Source organism: Budorcas taxicolor, chromosome 13, assembly GCF_023091745.1.
Source record: "Budorcas taxicolor isolate Tak-1 chromosome 13, Takin1.1, whole genome shotgun sequence".
Lineage (NCBI taxonomy): Eukaryota > Metazoa > Chordata > Mammalia > Artiodactyla > Bovidae > Budorcas > Budorcas taxicolor.
In genome coordinates this window covers 51,998,185-52,018,433 of record NC_068922.1, presented here as the reverse complement: position 1 = coordinate 52,018,433, position 20,249 = coordinate 51,998,185, and the positions used below count along the sequence as shown (strand labels likewise).

Genomic DNA, 20,249 nt, shown 5'->3' with positions numbered 1-20,249 from the left:
CACATGGCACAGCCAAAGAAAAAAAGGGAAACAGTTAAAGTCTGCAGCTGACGGAGGTGAGAGAAGAGGCCAGGAGGCTTTCTGAAGATTTCAGTCTGGGCTTTTGTGGTCCTTTCCTTTAGGGCCCTTTGCATCTGCTAGGGGTGGAAGGCCTGAAGTCAGGGGGATGCATGTCTGTTCCTTTCCAGTGTAAGTGTGCCCAGTACTGGCCAGACCAAGGCTGCTGGACTTACGGGAATATCCGTGTGTCAGTAGAAGATGTGACCGTGCTGGTGGACTACACAGTGCGGAAGTTCTGCATTCAACAGGTACTGTCTGCTGCCTCCTTTCTTGGTTTTCATTTAGGATCTGCTGACCATTAAGAGGGCAGAACAAGCTGGGTCATCCCCCTCTTACTCAGGGCGGTCAGGAGTTACTGAGCATGCAGTATGTTTGGACTCTGAAATCAGAGATCTAGGCTTTCAGTATTTATCTCCCCCACCCCCACTCCCACCCCCCTGCCCCCATTTTGATTAAAGCCAAGAGAGGAACACTTTCATGACTGGGCGAAAAAGTATTACTAAGGTGGAGTTTGGTCATGTTAGGTATGAACTGGGTGCGTCAGGAGGTAGTGTAATCTCCTGGGTACTTGACTCATCTCCTTTCTTACGCCAAAGACTCCTGACATCAAGGATGTGGGCCTTGCTCCTGACCCTTCAGAGTGACCCTGGAGGCTTGAGCAAAGATTGCCTTCAGCTGAGGGCAGTGTGCTGCTGTGAAAAGAGAGCTTACCAAGAATTAGGAGACCTGCACTTTAGTTCTGACCTTGCCTTTTACTATTCCTGGGACCATAACCAGGTCATTTAACTTTTTTGAGTTTCACATTCCATGTCTGTAGGAATAAATAATAGTAACAGCCTTGACTACCCCATGGGGCTCCTGGGAAGGTTTTCTGTCCATGGTTAAAACTTTTCTTCTTTTTAATTTTTAAAAAAATGTATTTATTTTTAATTGGAGGATAATTATTTTCTTGAGAAGTTTATTACTCTTCACTTCCCCATTGTCAGTGACAGCTACAGCTGGCCCTGGCCCCTTCAGTCTCACCCTCCTTGCCCTGGTGCTGCCCTACCGCAGGGTATCAGGGCCAACATGCAGGATCTCTTCAATTCACAGGTGGGCGACGTGACCAACAGAAAGCCACAGCGCCTCATCACTCAGTTCCACTTTACCAGCTGGCCAGATTTTGGGGTGCCTTTCACACCGATTGGCATGCTCAAGTTCCTTAAGAAGGTGAAGGCCTGTAACCCTCAGTATGCAGGGGCCATCGTGGTACACTGCAGGTCAGTGTGGCCTGACCCTTGGCTCCCCACTCATACCACATTCTGTTCCCATGCTGAGAGCAGGGCAGGCATAGGAGCCCTGGCCAAGGAGGCTGGCACAGAGCCGATGAACTACCTGGGCCCCAGAGCTGCAGCCAGAGAGACTCTTCAAGTTTTGGTGCTAGGTGGAAAGCACTTGAAGAAAGAGGGAAGGGCAGTCCTCCAAGATTGGGGGTGAGGGGACCACTGCTCTGAAGCCAGAAAGCGAAGTTGAGTGCTGCCTTGTGTAAGTGGACTCTGCAGACCATTCCAAGTGTCCCTGGTCCTGGTAACTCGAGGCAAGGAGTTCACAATACAGTGGGATTGTTGGTCCCATGAGAGTCCCACCTCTGCTCCATACAGAGTTAGAATGTAAAGGCTTGAAGACAGAGCCCTGCCCTGTGCTGCCCCCTCCCTTTGTGTGCCCCCAAGGCATGCTAGCCATCCCAGTAATACTCCTGCTCTCTGGCCACAGTGCGGGTGTAGGACGCACAGGTACCTTTGTCGTCATTGATGCCATGCTGGATATGATGCATACAGAGCGGAAAGTGGATGTTTATGGCTTTGTGAGCCGGATCCGGGCACAGCGCTGCCAGATGGTGCAAACAGACGTGAGTGGTTTGTGTGTGAAACAAAGGTGGGGGGCATATTAGGACCAAAACATCTACCCACCTCATAGATTACTCAGTCTCCCAGGTTATTTTAAATGATCATCATACAGTGTGACAAAGGGCCTTATAAATTATGTAGTAAAAGAACATGGAGCACAGAGAAGCGTGTGCCCTTGGGGAGTCAGGAAGGTGGGCAGATGTCATTTACACCAGGCCCTAAGGATATGGAACAGGTCCTGAGGGAAGAGCCATTGCCCCAGAGTGGTGACACAGCTCAGCCAGGTCCAGGAGCAGCAATGTGATCAACTCTGTGGTTAGGGAATGGGGTGCAGAGGGCACAGCACTGGGAAGGGGGCTGGCATGGGCTTTCTGTGTCACTGGAGTTTGACAGCCCCTCAGTCTATCCATCTATGCTCTGGATACAGATGAATGAATGGATTGGATCTGTCCTTCTCTCCAGGGGAGTATCAGAGTAGGACTCTCTCTCCCAAGTTTAAGCACCCCTAGAGGGACTCAGGCATTTTGAGTCCTGCCTCCTTGAATTTGGACAAGAGCAAATCGTCTTATATGTGCTGGGATCAAAGAAGTGGACTGAAGTGAAAAAGGAGTGTGGGAGGGAGTGCTCTGGCACCACCACTGTGTAACTGGAAACTCTGCATCATCCATATTTCAGATGCAATACGTCTTCATATACCAAGCCCTTCTGGAGCATTATCTATATGGGGATACAGAACTGGAAGTCACCTCTCTAGAAACACATCTGCAGAAAATTTATAACAAAATCCCAGGGACCAGCAACAATGGATTAGAGGAGGAGTTTAAGGTGAGTTGAAGCTGAACTGTCTCTTTCAGAAGGAAGGATCTGTGTGACCTGCGGCATACAGAATGTTTGACTCCTTTTGAATTTACCAACAAATGGTAAATCCTCTTTCAAGGCATGTGGATAGTTAGGGAGGTGTGTCTGTGGCCCGTTACTCATACCCTAGTTATTCTCAATCCTGCATGTTAGAATCACTTGGGTTGCATTTAGAGAGTGGGTGAGGAAGCAAAAACAGGCAGTGGTATTTTTTTTAAGTCCCTCAGCTCCCCCTCCCAGGTGATTACAATGTACAGCAGGAGCAAACTTTTTCTGCAGAATAAATATTTTTGGCTTTGCAGGCCATATGGTCTATTCACAACTACTTAACACTGCTGTTTTATCACAAAAGCAGCCATAGATACCACGTAAACAAATGAACATGGCAGTGTTTCCATAGACCAGCTTGGCTCATAGACTGTAGGTTGCTGACCCTGCCGTATTCAGATAGACAATGGTTCCGAACACACCTATGGGATATGTCACACACTCAGCAATAAAAGTGCTCCCAGAAGCAAGAGATTTCTGGGTTGGGACGAGGAGGACCACTTTCCATAAGCACTCCTGAAACTAAGAGGTTACCTCAGGGCTCTGATTCAGCAACTCTGAGGGCTTGAGAGTCTGCATATTTGACAAGATGAGGCTGATGCTTCTGGTTTATGGGATACACTTTGAGTAGCAAAGATCAGGAAAAAACGTTGATATCAGGAGAAGGGAAGATATGCATTTTAATAAGATTTTTCTAAAGAATATAAGACAGCCTCTGGGAATAGGACAGCAGGGAGGGAGGGAGGAAGGGCACACTCGATTCCTTGCTCCAGAATCATAAAATGCCAGTCCAAGGAAATCCCACAGTGGTCCACAGGGCCTGGGAAAGCAGTGTTTCCCAGACGTTCTTGTCTTATTCACTGATATTAAAGTTGAAAAAATAATGTTCTGAAATGGAGGTCAGTGCTCTGATGAGAAGAGCAGTGTGCAACCAGTGTGGCCTGGATGCAGGGCCAGTGACAGACATAATCTTGTCAAGTTCAGTTACTGAGACCAGTAATGTTTCCCTTCCCCTTCCCAATTTAGAAATTAACATCGATCAAAATCCAGAATGACAAGATGCGGACCGGAAACCTTCCAGCCAACATGAAGAAGAATAGGGTTTTACAGATCATTCCATGTAAGAGCCCTCTCCCCACTCCAAAGCCCTAATGCCCATCCCCCTTTCCCTTAACCCTTCAGCCTTCTTCTGTACTAGTTAATGATCAGCTTGGAGACAAGAATTATGGCATTGTCTCTTATTGCTCCCAGTTCTTCAGTGGCTTTTGCAAAGAGCAGGAAGGCCAGAGTTTTCTGCCTCGTGGGCTAGGAATAGGCATGTTGTTACCCAGCTGGAATTACATCTGCCCAGAGCCTGAGAAGAGGCGGGGATAGATGAAAAGAGAGGGAGGAGAGGACAGATGATGCTGGGGAGCCACAAGCTGCTGTCCTTCTTGCAGATGAATTCAACAGAGTGATCATTCCAGTTAAGAGGGGTGAGGAGAACACAGACTACGTGAATGCATCCTTCATTGATGTAAGTTGTGGCAGTGTCCCCTGAGCTCCCAACACTTCCTGGAGATTGAGCTGGGCCTTGCAGTGCTGCCCTCCCACTGCTTGAAAGTTTGGTCTTTGAGTCAGTCATCAAATGCAGAACTGATACCCTTCTGTGCACTAGGTCTGTCAGACCCCCAAGAGCAGAAGGTGGGGTAACAGAAGGTAAACACCAATGTAAGAGCTGGAAGAAAAGTTCACAGCATAGACCAAAGGCTGAAAACACTAACCTCTGGGCCTTCCCATTCGTGTTCATCCTAGCCTCAGCCCCACTTCCCTCACGCTCATACAAGGAAACCAGTGTGCCATCCAAAACTTGGTCCTTGGCCAAAGAGGAGCTCTGCCTGGGATTTGTTTGCCTGTAGGCAGCCCCCTCCCCAGCCCAGTGGGCTGTCATCTCTACTAGCCCCTCCTTGATCAAACCATCTTACTCACATCTCATCTCACATTGACCTGGCCTTCATAGGGGTACCGGCAGAAAGACTCCTACATCGCCAGCCAGGGCCCTCTGTGCCACACAATTGAGGACTTCTGGCGAATGATTTGGGAGTGGAAATCTTGCTCTATTGTGATGCTAACAGAACTGGAGGAGAGAGGCCAGGTGAGTTCAAAAGGTCCTGGGCTATGGGAGACAAGTGACAAGGCGGCGGATGGGGGCAGCTAAGAGGTTTTTTTCTTTGATTTAATAAAATAGCCATTGCCCAGCCTGTTGGTATCTGAACAGTCAGCTTCTCTCAGGGCTGGTCTGAGCTTCCATTCGATTCCCAAACCTGTCACTTCTCTTCTAAATACAGTCTCCTCAAGCCTAGCTTTGTACCCGCTACACCCCACCTCCATGGGCAGAGCAGAGCTAGCAAGACAAGGAATACAGAGTCAGACTGCAGCTCCATCGGAGCTTGTGTGAAATCCCTTAAGGAACCTTCCAAGCCAGAGAAATTAACCAGAACACTGATGGGAAGATGGGTCACCTCTTTGCTGACTGCCCAAAAGAAAACAACAGAATTTGAGAAATAAAAACAAGAAACTTATTTTTTAATTGGATGATGTAGAATAAATTAATAATATGGTTTCTTCATATATATCCAATAGCTAGTTCCATGGCACATTTGCTGACCTGTTTATATACCATATGCTTTTTTTCTTTTTCCAGAAGCAACAAACTTACAAGTTCAGTCAGTAACAAGGAAATCTTTTTTTTTAAGCCCTGAGTCAATTAAAAATTAGAATTGTCAGTGAACTCACAGTATGAAGGGAACTTAGAGGCCCCTAGGCCAGCTCACATTCAGTGTAGGAAATCTCAAACACCATTCCTGAGTCAGAACCTTGAAGCCTCTGCTGAGTACGTTCAATCTCAGGGGTCACTCTTTCTCTGTCCACTTCCCACCCCACCTGTCCCAGTATTACAGAGTGGCCCAGTCTTTGTTTATATAGTGCTTATTATGTTCACACACTCTCTGCTGTGGATGACAGTGCAGTAAATGGTTGCTTCGTGATGCCTTAGCAGTGGGCAGAATCGAGAGAACAAGCAGAAGAGGCCAGCAAGGGCCCTGGGGAGAAGGTCCTTCTAAACCAAAGTGAAGAGTTTGAATTTTGTAAAGCAGTTTGAGAACCCTTGACAGTCTCAGATTTGTAAGTTTTTTAGAATCCCTCTGACTGCAGTTAGAAGGACACATTAGAAATGAGCAAGCCAAAAGCAGAGAGGAAGCTGCCGCAGGGATGCTGCTGGACTGAACTGGGCCTGGGGAGCGGGGATTTAAACACATTTTTTATGTTAATTGTTCCAACCACATCATTCCCATTCTGTACTTGGACAGTTTGTTTATTTTAACCTTGATCCAGGCTTTGTATCTGCTCACCTGATGTTCTGATTTGTCAAGATTTTCTTCCAATTTAATCATTTGAATTTGAATGATTTCTCTTCCTGGATTTGTATCATGTACCTAATCAACAGACATACGTGATAGATCTTTGATCTTCCTCTGTCATTAATAACAATACTGATGAGGTGAGAAATTTGGGGGAAGTGTACACCTGCGTAACAAAGGCCAGTTGCGGGGTGAGCTCCTTTATTGTCAGGAATGAGGTGCAGTATCCTGGCCCTCTCTGATAAGCTGTGATGGAACATGCAAATAGGGACCTACATGTGGTTCCATCCACACTTCTGCCCCCTGGATCTGTGGCAGTCAGATCCAAAGAGTAGGCAGAAAACGCTGGAGTGACAAGCACATTCTCTGTCCACTGCCCCGTAATAAAAAGTGGCCCAGTGAATACCTCAGACTCTGTCTAGTCAGATTTTTCAGGCTTTTCCATCCTTGAAGCAGACCTAGTAAGAGTACAGGGCAGAGAGGCAGGAAACATTTCTTATGGGTAGAGGTGGGGGGAGAGGGGACATGCACACCACTGGTCTCAGTTGGTGCGGCCCATTCCCCTCTGCCTACTAGCACTGTGCTTACGCTGTGTCTTAGGGCCAGTGAAACAGAAGCTTCTGAAATGGATCAGTACCGGTTATAGTAACATTCTTTACCAGCCTCATTGGCCTCTAAGAGAAAATTTTACTTTATGTTCCACCTCCCATTCGTCTTGTCAGGTGTAGCTCTCAAGAGATATTAACACAATAAGCCTAAATGAGACAGTGAAGAATGTGTCCTTTAAGACCACTCCCCACCCCCAGTTTAAATTCCCAGAGAAAACATCTGATCCAAAAATGTAAATTCTGTATATATTAAAATTCCAAAGGAATTAAAACCAAAAATTCTCTTCCTGTTTTATTTTTCTCCACCATTTTAACTATAATGGTCCACCAAGATGTTTGTTAAGGAAGGCCTGAGTTCCCTCATCAGCTACAGCTTGGACCATGATCAGAATGAGCAGAGCAGTCCTAGCAGTTTCTGCATGGGGTCACCTCAACCCAAGGACACATTCTCCTTCTCCAGAGAGACAATAAAACATGATCGCATCAGAGCCCAGCCCACAAAGCTCTGTATCCCCATCACTGTTGTCAGCCCTAGACCATAGCAAGAGACTTAGTGCTATATAGTAGAAGGAAGGCAAACAAAAACAGCAGGAGAAGAGACTTAAAAGCTTCTCTGTTTCCACTTCTTTGGGGATTCCAATACCTAGAGTCCATAATCTGACAATGTAAATTTTAGATTAAACCCCAATTTCCAAGCATTCATCTACTAGACTTGAACACCTATTCCTCATTTCTGATCTCTCATCCAGTGATGACTCCAACACCTGGCTTGCTGCCCCTTTTTTGGTTCCTTTCCTGTCTCTATTCTTGGAGGCAAATGTTTGTATGTGGGTGATCCATCTACCTTTGTCTTTCAGCTTCTCAGCTTCCTCATCCTTCTAGGCTTGAGTCCTCTGGGAACTACTTCAGTCAAGGGCACCAGTGACTGCCATCTTGACAATCCAAAAGTTACTTCTCTTTTCTTGTCTTTCTGGTTCCTTTGTAGCAGTTCCCTTGTACGCCAACACACACTCCTTCCTCCTCAGAACACTTTTTTTCCCTTGACTTCCGTGATGTCACTCCTGTACTCACTGGCCTGGCAGCTGCTTTGTTACTCTTTTGTGACTTCCTCCTCCTCTGAATGACCTCTAATTATTGGAGTGTCCAACACTGAAGCCTTAACCCACTTTTGTTCCCTTTTGACACACTGTTCCTTGGGGCTCTCATCCAGTTCTGTGGCTTTAAATACTACCTGTATGCCAGGAACTCTCACATCTGTGTCTCTAGGCCAGTTATCCCCCACCTTCCCAGTTGTCTGGATTCGATCCCTTGGTTGGAAAGATCCCCTGGAGAAGGAAATGGCAAGCCACTCTAGTACTCTTGCCTAGAAAAATCCTATGGACAGAGCAGCCTGGCGGGCTATAGTCCATGGGGTTGCAAGAGTCAGACATGACTTAGCGACTAAACCACCACCATTCCCAGTTGTTTACCACATAGCCATGTGATATCTTCTCATGGGTGTCTGTTAAGAATCTCAAACTTCATATGCCCCAAATAAAATTTGGTTTCCTCCTTTCCTTCACACTGGTTCATTCCGTCCTTACCCATCTCAGTACACTGTACCACCTTTCACCCAGATGCTCATATCAGAAGTCTAGGAGTTACCTTTATTCCTCTCCTTTTCTTACTCTTCACAACCAGTCTGTCACTGAGTCTTGACATAGGCTGTGTATTATATTTACTTCTCTTCAGTGTAACTCCTGTCACCCCAGTATAGACAATCATCTCTCTCCTGCATCACTCAAGTAGCCTGGCAGCCAGTCTGCCTACTCCCATTCCCATCCCCTTTTAGTCACTTTTCCACATGGAGGCCAGCATCTTTTTGAAAACATAATCTAAATATACCATTTCTTGTTTAAAAATCCTCTTTGAGCTTCCTTATCTTGAGGGAAGATCTACCCATGCATACAAAATTTAGAAACTTTCCCTGAGGTACCCAGTCCAAGGCTTGAATTGGGTCCTTCTTCCTCTCTGTTTCCATTGCTTCTTTTCAGTCTCCTAGTTTCCATTTTCCCTCATCCCCGTTGGCCCTCACAGCAGAGTGGAGCTTGGGTTCTGAGATGAGTCTTAGCCTCCACTCCTTGAGAGCAGGGTCCCATATTTGTCACAGCCTTGCATTCCCCAACTTGGCTCTCAGGTCTCCATTCTCAGCAGGACACCAAGGCATTTTAGCCTTGGGAAACAGCGGGTACTGGCACTCCTGGCCCCTGCTGTGGATTCTCTTAAAGCTCTTTTTGCCATATCTCTCCCCACACCCTTGAGCGGCACCATGGGAGTCAAGTGCCATTTAAGCCCCATCTGATTTTTCGGTTTCTGTTGCGGAGCCCACGCAGAGGCTAAATTCAGTAAGCCTTCACCTGGCTGAGTAGGATGATTTCCTGCCATTGGTCCAACATCTAAAATCACCTTATGTGCCTTCTCTTTATCTCATGAAGATGAAGTCGCTCAGTCGTGTCCGACTCTTTGCGACCCCATGGACTGTAACCTACTAGGCTTCTCCGTCCATGGGATTCTCCAGGCAAGAATACTGGAGTGGATTGCCATTTCCTTCTCCAAGGGATCTTCCTGACCCAGGGATCGAACCCAGGTCTCCCGCATTGGAGGCAGACGCTTTAACCTCTGAGCCACCAGGGAAGCCCCTTGTATCATCCCTAAAATCCTGTCCCCAGAAGCGTGCTTGTTTTTCTCAGCACACGGTACCTGCTTCCCTGAAGTAGCTGTGTCACCTTGACATGCACTCTACAATAGCAACACTCTGATTTTCCGGGCCTGCCACAGATAATCATGGCAGATTGTCCCCATTAGTCAGCCTGCTCTGGCTACATGCTTTCACTGTTGACCAACTCCTTGTCCATAGTTTGAAGAGGGGACTCTTTTTTTTTTTTTCCTGCCATGCCACAAGGCTAGCGGAATCTTAGTTCCCCAACCAGGGATCAAACCTGTGCCCCCTGCAGTGGGAGCATGGAATTCTATCCGCTGGACTACCAAGGAACTCCCTGAAGAGGAGACTCTTGATGGTATAGTGGTACATCCCTGGGAGTTCTCCTTCCAGGTTGCCCCTTTTCTTCTCTGTTATGCCTCTTTGCCTAAATTAAGAAGATCTAAAATATCTGAAGGCTGTTAAGTATGGAACCTTAATAATTTCTTCTTGTCATAGTGTGATTCTGGCTGCTATAGTCTGTTGCTGTCAAGCCCTCTGTATCTTAGTGTTTCTAATGGTTTTAAAGCCCAGTCTTTAGTTGTAACTGATAAACTGTATAAAGGTAGTGTCGGGAAGGAACTGTGATAGCAAAGCTCATTCTGCCCATGAATCCTTGAAAACCAGCATAGTCTCATTTAAGGTGAGCCTTAATTAGGGGTTTTGGTTTTTTAAAAACTTAAATTAGGTTTGACTTTTCTAAAACTGTTCTGTTGAAGAGAGTGTCCAGAGCTCTGACTCTCAGGGTATCCCCAGGGCTCCTAGTCACATATTGAAAAGCACTGCTCTATGGCATTTTCTTAATCCACCACTTTAATAATCCTGTGTTTTAAAATGAGCTAAGGGTCATTTATAAAGGGGGTAATGAATGATCACACATATGAAAAGCAAGTCATTAAGGGACTTCCCTGGTGGTCCAGTGGCTAAGACTCTGAGCTCCCAGTGCAGGGGGCCTGGTCAGGGAACTGGATCCCACATGCTGCAAATAAAGATCTCTTGTGCCGCAACTAAGACCCAGCACAGCCAAATAAATGTTTTTTAAGGTCATTAAATTGGACTTTTAATATTGATTTTATTTGGACTGAAAAGCTATTGGTGATTTTTATTTTTGTATTTAATTTTCCCAAATCCTTCCTAGTGAACATAGAGCATAGAGTACATTTATGGCTGAATATCTTTAAATCGTCAACAGTGAAGTATCTAGGATATCCCCTAAAATGCTCTTTAAAAAGAACAGCATAACTGTATTTTGTTTACGTGTTTATACCCTGGCTTGTTCTATAGACATGAAAAGTCATTTACCAGATACTTACTGCTTACATACTAAGTTACTTCAGTCATGTCCAACTCTTTTAGACTCTATGGACTGTAGCCTGCTAGGCTCCTCTGTCCATAGGATTCTTCATGCAAGAATACTGGAGTGGGTTGCCAGCCCTCCTCCAGGGCCTCTTCCCAACCCAGGGATCTAACCTGTGTCTCATTATATCTCCTGCATTGCAGGCGTGTTCTTTACCACTGTTGCCACCTGGGAAGCCCTGATACTTACTGAGAACCTGCTAGATGCAGGCAGTGTGCAAGGTGCTGTAGAAGGAACTGAGCCAGGTGCAAGTAGAGACAACGCAGTAAACCACCTTGTGCTAACAACGGAAACGCAAGGGCTAGCAACTGTAAGGTGCCCCTGCAGATTAGAGAGTTGAGGAGGAGAGGGATGGAAGCACACTGTGGACTGGGCTTTGAAGCACCATAGCTGGTGCTTTTTTCTGGATTAGCAATCTGACATATATAAGCAACTACAAATGTGGCAGCACCCCAAGGGGTTGGGGGGGGGGAGAAGAAATTGGAACAAAGACATTCACTCCTCCTCTCCCTCCACCCTGCCGTTAAATGTTAGATGCAGCTATGAGCTGATGGTCAGAAGTCTTCATAAATCCTGTCAGTGTTGCAAATTAGACTGTAAATAAGTAACAGTAAAAGGTTATGTGATTATCTCTTAAGTGATTGGTAGACTTAAGTTGTTAAATATGGATGTCCTGCTGAGGATCAGAAGTTAATTACAGTGATGTTAAGTAATAGAATGACCCTCTGAGTTTTTGATACCTTAGGGAAAAAGTGTGTCGGTGTAAGAAGGACTGTATTGAGAGGAGCAGTCTGCTCATAGAGCAGCCCTGCTTTTACCACACGTGGTATTCTGAGCCTCTCACCTCTCCCACTTGTTCCCCAGGAAAAGTGTGCCCAGTACTGGCCCTCTGATGGACTGGTGTCGTATGGAGACATCACAGTGGAGCTGAAGAAGGAGGAAGAATGTGAGAGCTATACCGTCAGAGACCTCCTGGTTACCAACACCAGAGTAAGATGCCTGGTGGGTGGGCTCCTCCCATAGGGAAAGCAGGGTTGCACCTACCTCTCTGATCCTCCTTCCTCCCAAGGAGAACAAGAGCCGGCAGATCCGGCAGTTCCACTTCCATGGCTGGCCTGAAGTGGGCATCCCCAGTGATGGAAAGGGCATGATCAGCATCATTGCAGCCGTGCAGAAGCAGCAGCAGCAGTCAGGGAACCACCCCATCACCGTGCACTGCAGGTACGCCCACCCCAGCCCTCAGGGGGAAGAGAGAGAAAGACACGAGAGGCAGGCAGAGGGGCGAGATGGGAGCCTCTATCAGACTCTGATGCAAGCCAGGCAAGAGCGGGATGTTGGTGAGACATGGCAGTCAAGTTTGATGACTAGGTCAGGCCCAGATGATAAGAAAGGATCTTGGAGTTTGAACTCGACGCTTCCAGTGCTAGGGAACAACAGTCCATAAGTTAAGATACTGGGCAGGGAATAGTGCTGGGGAAGGCGAACAAAGGGGAGACCGACAGTAGGGAAGACTAGCTGGGCAACATGGGAAGGCCTACCTCCTTAAGAAACACAGGAAAAGAGAAAAGGGCAACTATTTTGAGAACAGTTTGAAGAAAAATGAGTAAGACATAATTGTGAAAAAGAGGGGTGTCTTAGGCTGGGTATAGTTGCTGGTGTCACTGACAGAAGAAAGATAGTATGAGAACTATCTTTAGTGGAGAAGTGAGTGGATTTTGTTTGGGGCATATTGTTTGAGACTGCATTTTAGAAATAAATTTTACCATGCGTTTGTATTGCTTTTATAATTGAGGGAAGAGAATCTCTCTTAAAGGGGAAGAAAGTATATATTTAAAATTTCTGCAGATTTGCTCTGAAGATAGAATAATGAGCAAACGAACTTCTAGAAATGACCCAGTAAATGTTCTTCAGATGGCCAAAATGAAATTGTAATTAGAAGAATTGAAGCACTGTTTATAATAGTAAAAGATGGTAGGGACTTCCCTGTTAGTCCAGTGGTTAAGACTCCATGCTTCAATGCAGGGGACACATGTTCAGTCCCTTGTCAGGGAACTAAGATCCCACATGCCATACTGCACAGCCAAAAAATAAATAAATAAATTTTTTTTAAAGATGGTAAATAATCTGAACATATTAATAAGGGACTGGTTCCATAAGCTCTGATACATGTTATACTACAGAGCTTCAGAAAATTAATTAGAATCTGTTTATGTACTGGCTTGGAATAATCCTCTAGATTTATTGCTTAGTGAGGAAAGCAGTGGGAGACAAAAAATATGTATGGTATATGCATAAATTATCTTTGGAAGGACACACAAGGACTTGATGACATTGGTTGTTTCCCAGGAGGAAACTGAAAGGATGAAGAAATGGCATAGGAAGGAGACTTATGTTTTGAACCTTTTGAAATTTGAACTGTGCTAATTTATTACACATACAAAAATAAATCATTCAAAAACATGTTTATAAGAAGAAAAAGTGGCAAAATACATCAGCTGACCCCATTTGACAGTAAACATGAAAAGATGCTAATTCTTACTAGCAACATGAGAAATGGAGATGAAAACATGGCTTTTAGCCCATTGGATTGACAAAAGGATTCCTTGACCTCGAAAAACACTCCTTGCCCACACTTTTCAGTGTCCCATGCTCCTCTCTCCCTTGGTCACCCTCCAGATTCTCTGGCTACCTTGCACCATGCAGGTGTGATGAGTGTATCTCTTTGTTACAGCGCGGGGGCAGGACGGACAGGGACCTTCTGTGCCCTGAGCACAGTCCTGGAACGGGTGAAAGCAGAGGGGATTTTGGATGTCTTCCAGACCGTCAAGAGCCTGCGACTGCAGAGGCCACACATGGTCCAGACACTGGTATGCTGCCCTGCCTATTTATCCATGCCACCACACACCATCCACAGCTTCTCTCTGCCAGAGCCAGCTCAGAGGGAGGCTGTTCTGAGGGGCCTATCTGGTAGACAGAAGGCTGTGTAACCAACCACAGACTCATCCTTCCTCAAGGTGCCTCAGAAAAGCAGAATAAGCTTTGGGAGGCAGGAGAGCATTGAGGGCATAGCCTAGCCCCCTACCAGTAAGAGATGCTGGTGGCCTCAGTGCAGACTAGAAGGGCTGCCCGTCAGGGCTCTTCACTTCTCCACGGGTCTGAGGTGGGGAGGACTCAGGAGTACCTCCTTTCCTCAGCTCCCTTTCAGCAGTTCTCTTGACAGTCTAGATGACCAGTAAGCGCCGAGTGTGAGGACAGATGTGAACTCGTGTCTGACCTGTGAAGGGCTGGGACCGCCATCTGCACCTCCAGTCTCTGCTTTCTGGAGAAGGTGGCTTCACTCAGCCCGAAAAAGAAGGGTGTCAGAACTCTGCAGGCAGGCAGATCAGGGCTCAGGTGGAAATGTAAAAGTACTTATTTATTCTTAATTTTCCATTTTTTAAAGAACAGGTTTGTCAGGAGCTGCAGATACATTGCTCTCTTCAGTAACCCTGGCCTTTTCTCCCAACTTTCACTCTGCAGGAACAGTATGAGTTCTGCTACAAGGTGGTGCAGGAATATATTGATGCGTTCTCAGATTATGCCAACTTCAAGTGAGAGGCAATGAGGCCCCGTGGACAAGAGAATTGCCTTTAATATTTTGTAATATTCTGTTTTGTTAATATACCCCAAATTGTGTATATATCTTACAACTGTTTTAGAAATTGGTACATAGGCTTCTATTACCTATTAGGTGGAGATTTTATATGTAAATGTGTTAGCACTGATAGTCCTTTTTCCAATGTTTTATTGGGGAATTAAATAGTGTGATGTTTGGATTGATATCATGAAATCCTCTGCCTGGAAATTTGGCTTGATTGTTCTTTGGTTTATATCGATACATCTTTTCCTAAAGAAGAAACACAAAACTCATTCCAGGTAGCTAGGCATTAACTAAGAAAAAAAGCACAAAGTTATTAGAGCTCTTGAGGAAATTGGTTGTCCCAGTGCCCCCAGTCAGACCACTGTCCCCTCCTGCTCTGTAAATAATCTCTCCCCTCTCTACCCTTGACCCCTTCTCGTACTGCCCACATCCCACCATGGGGAGTAAAGGGACCAGAGTGGTATCTCTGGCACCACACTAGGGAAATAAAAGCTTTGACTCCCTGAGGAATGTCTCTCCCTTTGTGTGGGCCGGGGCAGTCACACTAGGGCTGGGTTGTCCTGCGCCACTCCTAGCCCACTGTTACCCATCTGTCTTAGCTGGCTGCAGAGAGGGCACAGTCTGCCTTTTTTCCAACATACACAGTCCCTCTACCTCTTAGGTAGCTGCCAGCAGCCTTCTTTCACTCCCAGCATATCTTTGGTGCAGTCGTCCTAGCCAGCCTCGCTCCCTAGGGAAGATGGCCTGAGTCCTCGCTCTTTCCCTAAGTGCAGGGGCATGGGGGAGGGGTGGCTTGGCTTTTGGCTTTGGGTCAGTTTGACCTCTCTAGTCCTTGGTGCTCTGCTGCAGAACTATCTGGATCATGTCACTTTGTCCAGAGTAGGTGTTCATAGCCTCATTTATTGTGTTAAACAACTCCCATTTCCTTTCATATTTGTCCTCATTTCCAGAACTCTTGCGTGGAAGTGCCTCAGACCCAGAGGTCATGTTGGTGGAAGTCTAGATCCCAGTTTGAGTCTGAGCATAACCTGTCAGAGTGTGTTAAATAAAATGGATGCATAAAATGGAGGAAAGATCAGCAGAGCAGCTGATCAGAGGGCCTTGGATTCCAGGCAAACGTTGAACATCCATTTCATTTATTTCTCATGTAACAGTCTGCCCAGTCTAGAGACTGAGTATCCTCATCTCATGGTCCCAGTGACCCTTAGGCTGTTGTTCTCATCCTCATAGTTGAGGTCACTGTCTTTTCCCATGGAGAAGCAAAAAGAGCATGCGTAAGCAATTTCATTTTTAAGGACATGAAATAAAAATTGCACTTTTCACTTTCACTCATACCCTATTGGCTAAACCCTAGTCATAAGCCCACACTGAGCTACAAAGGGCGCTGGGAAATGTGGTCTTTATTTGAGGGCAGAGCTAGGAGGGCGTGTCTGTGGTCTCTTCTTATGGTCAGCCCCTCACAGGAACAGGAGAAGAAACCAGTTGCCATGACTGTAAGTGCAGGGCTGACAAAGCCTTGCAGCCGTCAGGGCATTTCTTGAGGAGCCAGGGACACCTTGGGGGCTGTCAGAAGTGAAAGGTAGCACTCCAGCCTGGCCCATGGAGGCATGCTCAGAGATCAGTGGTGCCATGCTTCCAGGAGTATGTAGGACTTAAACTGGACCTGAGAGATGCTGAAAGTTCAGATGAGTGAAGAGGAAAGGTCAGCGGAGCAGCTCATCAGAGGGCCTCAGATTCCAGGCAAACAAAGATGCACTAAAGATGGGACCCAAGTTATGCCCCACATATTCAGGATGTCTGCAGGGAACAGGGGCACCACAACAGATCACCTTCTGAAAGCTTGCATGAGGTAAGTAGTATAAGTCGGTACATGTACTCTGGGCCTCCTATAGGAAGCAAGGAACTGCAAGGGACAATAAACTCAGAAGTCAATAGGTTTATAAGAAGTGGGGATAAATTAAGCAAAGACAAAATCTGAAGAATTTCTGTTGAGGGGTGCTATGCTTGGGAAGGAAACCCTGTCTCTGCATACTACCTGTTGGTGCCTCTGTGTGACCATGTCCAAGCCCATGGAAGAGGGCAAGCCTTGGGGTCAGCAAGCCATGCAGCAAACATATCCCCAGGTTGCTAAACAGACATCTTCAAGCGGGAGTTATCCAAGCCCTTTGTTCCCCTTGTCTCCCTCATCGCTCCTTATCCACCTCTCTTTTCCTGTTACTCAGGGCTCACCTGGCATCAAGAGACATAAACCGGACAGGCTCAAAGGGAAGTGTATTGAGGCTCACGTGGCATAATTATGTGGGAAGGGCAGGGAGCCCACTTCACCCAGAGCCTACCCCTCAGCCTGTCACCTGTGACCATGTGCAGCGCACTCCCCAAACCTCTGGGACCTGCCACACTCAGAGACATCACTTCATCAGATAGTCTCTGTGTTGGGTTTTCCTTCATCCTCTACCCCCACCCTCAGTTCACTCCCACACATTCTTTTTTAACCCCTTCATCCTCAGTGCTGAGCCCCAAGGATCCAGTCCTCCTGTGCACTAGCTCCCACCTTGATGTAGTGACTGCCTTCCTCCACAGCCCCTACCTCAGAGCTCAGGCATTCCTGCAGTCTGTATTGTGGACCCTGAGTCTTTCTCCAATCCTGAGCTTCCAGTCCATACACCCTGCTTCCTGCTGTGAGTCCACAGGGTAGCCCAGAGGCAGCAGACTCAGGCTTCCCATACTCAGGGGTTTGCCCAGTCACCATAGCCCACTGCCCTTTGTGCAGCCTCCAGCATCCTCTGCCCCCACCCCCATCCCAGCTCTACTTCTACTGGGCACCAAAGCTACACAGACCTCCCCAATACACGCACACACACACACTCACACTCCCCCAATAGTTCCTGTGTTGGGTTTTCTCATTTTGTTCCTTCAGTTCAGTTGCTCAATCGTGTCCAACTCTTTGCAACCGCATGAATTGCAGCACGCCAGGCCTCCCTGTCCATCACCAACTCCGGGAGTTCACTCAGACTCACGTCCATCGAGTCAGTGATGCCATCCAGCCATCTCATCCTCTGTCGTCCCCTTCTCCTCCTGCCCCCAATCCCTCCCAGCATCAGTCTTTTCCAATGAGTCAACTCTTCGCATGAGGTGGCCAAAATACTGGAGTTTCAGCTTCACCATCATTCCTTCCAAAGGAAGGACACCAAAGCTACAGAGCTCCCCACTACACACACACACACTCCCCCAATAGTTCCTGTGTTGGCTTTTCTCCATTTCGTTCCTTACCATGGAGCACCCACTGCAGCCCTGTTGCCAAGACTCTAGCTAATGCTCTATCCTTCACCCAGGCCACCTGCTGAGGAGGGGCAGAAGGTGCCCCAGGGAGGGTGCCGCTCTGCTCCTGCAGCACCTGAGCATTCAACTCAAAATTGCTTTTCCAGCTGACTGCAGCAGTCCCCAGACGAATGATGTGGCCTCAGGGCTGAGTATAAGTTAAGAATTCAGTGGTGAACAAATGACTTTGTGTCCTGTTGAGAAGGATACAAGGATGAACTATTCCAGAGTTTATAATCTGGAAGCAGACAGCAAATATTCCTAAAAGGCTGAGTATGTGGCCAGAGAGAAAAGGACCAGAGCTTCCCCTGGGAAACTTAGTTCATGTTTGGATTTTTCAGGCAAGATAACACTCAAATTACCAAAAAATAAAAGCACTCCTGCCGGGGTCCAGCCCTGGTGGATCCAGGGTAATTCGAAGGGGAGATGGAATCGGCGTCCTAGGAAAAAGCTATTTAATTAGAAATATAAAGAGATTAGAAAGGAATAGTGTAGTAGGAAATGTTCGTGGAGAAAAAGAGGCTGAATAACTTGGTTTACGTGGAATACCAAGAAAACTCCAGGACAAGGAATTTGCACCACCTACGTAGGCCACAGGCGTCTTTCCATTCTGAAGGAGAGGAGACACTGAGGCCTCCCCAGTCAGATCTTAGAACCCCAGGCAAAATTAGGCTTGGTGAGTACCCACGCTCAGATGGGAATTCAGCTAGAAGGGGAAAGAAAGAAAGACACGGGGGAATCAGTCTTTCCAGAAACTGATCCGTTTTATTTTCAGGTTTGCTTATATACTTTTTGGTATACATAGGGATGAATACAGAGTCACGCGGAGTCAGCAGACCTGACCTTTATCAAAATCAGGTGCTTCATATAAAAGTATACAAAGGTCTTAGGGGTTTTACATCATCTTCTGGCCATGAGGCCTGCTGACATTTTATGGCCCTTTCTGATAATGGTCAGTCAACCAGAAAACTTTTTTCTTCCAGGGGTGATTTTTTCTTAAACTAGGTGCCACCCTCCAAAGGTACCAGATGAAGTTGCATTCCTGTAGGGTGAGGGTGCAAGGGGTTATAATAAAGAAAAGAAATTTACTTAGCCTAAGGTTTGACATGATTAATATCAAAGGTTAATACTTATTTCTCCTATATGCTAGTTATATTCATTATAAGGGCAGGGAATATGGAGATTTAGCAGCAAATATTGGCCCAACAAATGAAAAACCCTTTACCAGTATAATTTCTAATCAACCCACTATACTATACTAATAATTTTCTAACTTCTCAAAAGAGTCTGTATATAGAAAGTTTAAAGCATCTCATGCCTCTCATGGTTGGGAGGTTGTAAACAATCACATGTGGCCAGACGAACCTGCTCCGGCAGGCTAGAGAACCTTCAGAGGAGTTTGTAAGTTGAAACACTCTTGTCACGCCCAGGAATTTTTATTAACTGGAGCTGCAAGTTAACTCCTTCTCCGAGAGAGGTGGGCGGGGGGGGTCAGCCCCCCGTAAAGTCAGAGGTATCAGTGAGAGCATAAAACAGTAAAGCAGGCACTCTGGTTTTGGGGGTAGATGCTCGGGAACAGGGCGTCTCCTGAGGCTTGATCTCGCCTTTGCGTAATGCCGAGCCTCCTTCCTTATGACCTTTGCCATGGGCGGAGTTCCTCACGCTGGCTCCGGGCACACTCCATTCCTCTTTTAAAATGAACACCAGGGCCTTTGAATAAAACATTTTGTAATCCCATACCAGAATTAAGCTAGTTTACTGAACTTAGTCATTTTCACTAAACCCACAAAGCAAATGTTTCCAATCCCAAAGAAAGGCAATGCCAAAGATGGTTTGAACTACCATTCAATTGCACTCATCTCACACACTAGCATGGAGAAGGCAATGGCAACCCACTCCAGTATTCTTGCCTGGAGAATCCAGGGACAGAGGAGCCTGTTGGGCTGCCGTCTGTGGGGTCGCACAGAGTCAGACATGACTGATGCGACTTAGCAGCAGCAGCAGCAACACACGCCAGCAAAGTAATGCTCAAAATTCTCCAAACTAGGCCTCAACAGTACATGAACCTAGAACTTCCAGATGTTCAAGCTGGATTTAGAAAAGGCAGAGGAACTAGAGATCCAATTGCCAACATCCATTGGATCATAGAAAAAGCAAGAGTTCCAGAAAAACATCTGCTTTATTGACTATGCCAAAGCCTTTGACTGTGTGGATCCCAACAAACTGGAAAATTCTTCAAGAGATGGGAATACCAGACTACCTTACCTGCCTCCTGAGAAATCTGTATGCAGGTCAAGAAGCAACAGTTAGAACTGGACATGGAACAACGGACTGGTTCC

At 46.5% G+C, this 20,249-nt stretch overlaps 1 protein-coding gene across 5 annotated transcripts in view; it reads left to right on the top strand.

The window, feature by feature from the left end:
* The window catches only part of PTPRA (protein tyrosine phosphatase receptor type A), a 170,620-nt gene extending 155,581 nt beyond the window's left edge, over nt 1-15,039 (top strand). For 4 of the 5 annotated variants that reach the window (XM_052651294.1, XM_052651292.1, XM_052651291.1 and 1 more), the window contains 11 exons: nt 189-308; nt 1,153-1,319; nt 1,813-1,948; nt 2,622-2,771; nt 3,879-3,972; nt 4,292-4,368; nt 4,852-4,986; nt 11,817-11,942; nt 12,022-12,173; nt 13,684-13,819; nt 14,472-15,039. In XM_052651294.1, coding sequence (XP_052507254.1) covers nt 189-308; nt 1,153-1,319; nt 1,813-1,948; nt 2,622-2,771; nt 3,879-3,972; nt 4,292-4,368; nt 4,852-4,986; nt 11,817-11,942; nt 12,022-12,173; nt 13,684-13,819; nt 14,472-14,546 — 1,368 coding nt within the window. In that variant the 3' untranslated portion in view covers nt 14,547-15,039. The remainder of the gene's footprint in view (nt 1-188; nt 309-1,152; nt 1,320-1,812; nt 1,949-2,621; nt 2,772-3,878; nt 3,973-4,291; nt 4,369-4,851; nt 4,987-11,816; nt 11,943-12,021; nt 12,174-13,683; nt 13,820-14,471) is intronic. The other variant, XM_052651295.1, reaches the window with a different exon arrangement.
* Nucleotides 15,040-20,249: the final 5,210 nt, after the last annotated feature.